The 3,373-nt window shown below is 44.3% G+C and overlaps 1 protein-coding gene across 1 annotated transcript; it reads left to right on the plus strand.

Annotated features, from left to right (window-relative positions):
* The first annotated feature begins 499 nt into the window (after positions 1-499).
* On the plus strand, positions 500-829 carry LOC130502198 (uncharacterized). The gene has a single exon (XM_056996941.1). The coding sequence runs from the start codon at positions 500-502 to the stop codon at positions 827-829; it is 330 nt and encodes a 109-aa protein (XP_056852921.1).
* Positions 830-3,373: the final 2,544 nt, after the last annotated feature.

Consider the following 3,373-nt stretch of genomic DNA (forward strand, 5'->3'; position numbering starts at 1 on the left):
TAGAGGGAAAAGACAAAACATTAAAATATGAAGTATTAATAATTCTCAGTAGCATGGTAGTAAATAAGTGTGAAAATTAAAATTTTAAATGGTAAATATCTAATGATATGAGATAATATAAAGGTTAATAGGGAGTAGAGATAGTAGGATTTTAATATTTTTTTAAATGATATATGATTAACTACAAGGAGATGGCGAGAGCGAGAGCGACCGTGGAAGGGCGATTTTTCCTCTTTCTTATGGCGATTCAGAATCGTCCAATGGGAATGAAGATAACATTCGGAGGAGAACTTTTCCTGCTGCCAGGATTTGTTCTTGAAATTTTCCAAATCTTGTTAAAAGATATGGCCAGATCTTTAGATACTCACGAGATTTACCCTAATCTTCAAAGAATATTGAAGTTTATCTAGAGTTCTTATATACGCCGCCTCCTAAACCCCGTTTCCTACCAAGCTCTGACTATCGTCCCCACACTTTGCGACTTGTTTTCCTCTTCCTAATGGACGGTGATCTATCGAAAGTTATGCAAGCAATGTCACTCGAGGAAGATGTTCCTATTGACATACCAAACGATGATGACTTCAGTGCTATTGCGAGAAACGGAAGATCACTGATCAGACGTCTTCTCAATCGAGACTGCCAGAACATGGCTAGAATGCTGCGAACCATGCCCCGAATCTGGAAAGTGTATGAGAGGGCCAGAGGGATAGCTCTCACGAGGGAAACCTTTCAGTTCATCTTCGAGCTTGAGACTGATATTCAGATGGTGATGAAGCAGAGGTTCTGGACTTTTGATGATTGGGGTATGGCCATGGATAGATGGGGTTGAATTCCCGCCTCCAAACTTCCTTCAAAAAGCGGAGGTATGGATCAGACTAAGCAAAATCCCAGTGAACTATTTCACGCTGAAAACGATCGACATAGTGGCTGGGGTTATCGGTTTTGTCAAGGACATAGAGTATGATCCTGAGAAATCACAGCTACAAGAGTATGTCAGGGTCCTGGTGGTCATGGACCTAAATCTCCCAGTACGTGATAAGAAGTCTTTGAACTTACCTAAAGGAGGAGGCACTGTTTGGATTGTGGAATATGAGAGAATGAAGAAAAAGTGTTATCATTGTTTCAGGTTGACGCATGAGAAACAAAGATGTCCCTTGTTAAGAAAAACAGAGAGGCAAAGCGGTGGATGTTGGAAATCAAACCGAGTCAAACCCATCGGGTCCAGGTCCTAGAATGCATCACAAGAACCTATCGGCTACACTGATGCCCATGCTGGATCCTTCTGTACCCCCGGGTTTGCTTCTCGATCTAACCTGGTGGCACCTGAGGTCTTTGAATAGATGCAACTCTACATGAACTGCACTGATCCGGAGGAGAGGAGAATAAGAGAGTTCAAGATGAAAACGGTTCTGGATGAGCTTTGAAAAGACCCAGTGGCCCAACGATTTGTGCTACGCTTAGAAAGTGCTCCTAGAATATCAAACATTCAGAACAAAGATGTGGGGGAAATCCACAAGACTCCAAACGACGAGGAAGACAGAGTGCAAGAGCTTGTAGAAACCTCAACACCAAGTCCTCAGCAGTTTGATGAGGCAAGTGCTACTCGGAGGATGATTACAACGCAAAAGCAGTTGAGTGAGGCAGTAGTTAAGGAAAGCATTACAACCCCACTGATAATGCCCACCCCAACTCTGGATGTTGATAATCAATATGGCAAGCATCAAAACTTGCCAACGGGAACGATGGGAGCTTTCTCGATGGGACTAAACCCCACCACATCATCTTCTTCCAGTGCTCGTGCAAAGACAGCAGCTCGGAAACCATCTTCATGGAAGAGACAAGCTACGTCGGCAGGCTCCAAAAAACGCAAAGAGCAAGGAGACGATACTAAGAGAAGTCATGAGGACAGCATAATGAAACGGAAAGAAAACGAGGATGGAGAAGTCTCGTCACAAATCTCTAAACACTCTGGCGGTTTGATGGTTCACCAGAAACCATCCAGTCCTCAATGACAGCTCTCAGTTGGAACTGTCGGGGTTTGAGAGGCAACCTGACAGTTCGACGCCTTGAGGAAATGTGTCGTGAGCATTTCCCGGATTTTTTGTTTCTCCTAGAGACTAAAAACTCTAGTGACCACGACTTAGAGCTCCAGAGTTCGTTGGGTTATGATCATTCTTTTATGGTGGATCCAGTGTGACTCAGTGGTGGGGGGGGGGGGGGGGGGGGCTAGCACTCTTTTAGAGAAGTACATATGAAGTAGAAGTCTTATTTTCATCGAATCGGATCATAAACGTTAAGGTGAAGATTGGTTCGCTGACTTTCTTCATGTCATTCATATATGGGGATCCGGTACGTCAGCAACGTCAAGCAGTGTGGGATGCACTGAAAAGTATTGGTGAAAATAGAAAAGTGGATGGTTCTTGATTGGAGACTTCAATGAAGTGATGAACAACGATGAGAAGCTTGGTGGTCCTGCTCGCCAAGAGAGTTCCTTCTATCATTTCAGATCCATGGCCAGAGACTGCAGACTTAGAGAAGTTCCAAGCTCTGGGAACTCTCTCTCATGGGCTGGTAAGAGGGAGATTATTACAAATGGTATCAAAGAGACAGTGTGGATCCAATGCCGTTTGGATAGAGCATTTGGTAACGCATAGTGGTTTCGCTTATTCCCAAGAGCACATGCTACCTACTTGGAGAAACTGGGCTCGGATCATAAACCGGTATTGACCAGTCTAGCTACGAGCACACAGATGCACAAAGGAAGGTTTTGCTTTGACAAGCGTTGGTGCGCTAAACCGGAAGTAATGGAGATTGTACGCAAAGGATGGAACGCTCCAAACTCGAGTGGGGCAAACTTGGTATCTGACCGCATACGATCATGCAGAAAAGAGTTGGCTAAGTGGAAGAGAGAAGCTGACTGCAACTCCAAAGTACAAATACAAAAAATGAGGAGAGATCTGGACCAAGAGGAGACTAAGCAAACTCCAGACATGAACCGTATGAGGGACCTGAAAGGGGAGATAGAGGGCGCCTACAAGGAGGAAGAAACCTACTGGAAGGAAAGATGTAAGAATACTTGGCTTAAAGAAGGCGATTGAAACACGAAGGTGTTTCATAGATGGGCTCAAACGAGGAAGATGAAGAACAAAATATCTTCACTCATGGATCACAACGGATTAGAACACTTCCCAGAAGATGAAAAAGGAGCAATTGCGGTTAAGTATTTTGAAGACCTATTCCGCTCTTCCTCTCCTGCCAACGCTTCAGAGCTTCTTGAAGGGTTCTCTCCTACATTTACTGCAAGGATGAACCAGCACCTCACAGACCCGGTTTCTGATAATGAAATCAAGAAAGCTGTGAAGGCTGTCAAGAG

This window comes from Raphanus sativus, unplaced genomic scaffold (genome assembly GCF_000801105.2).
Source record: "Raphanus sativus cultivar WK10039 unplaced genomic scaffold, ASM80110v3 Scaffold0435, whole genome shotgun sequence".
NCBI lineage: Eukaryota > Viridiplantae > Streptophyta > Magnoliopsida > Brassicales > Brassicaceae > Raphanus > Raphanus sativus.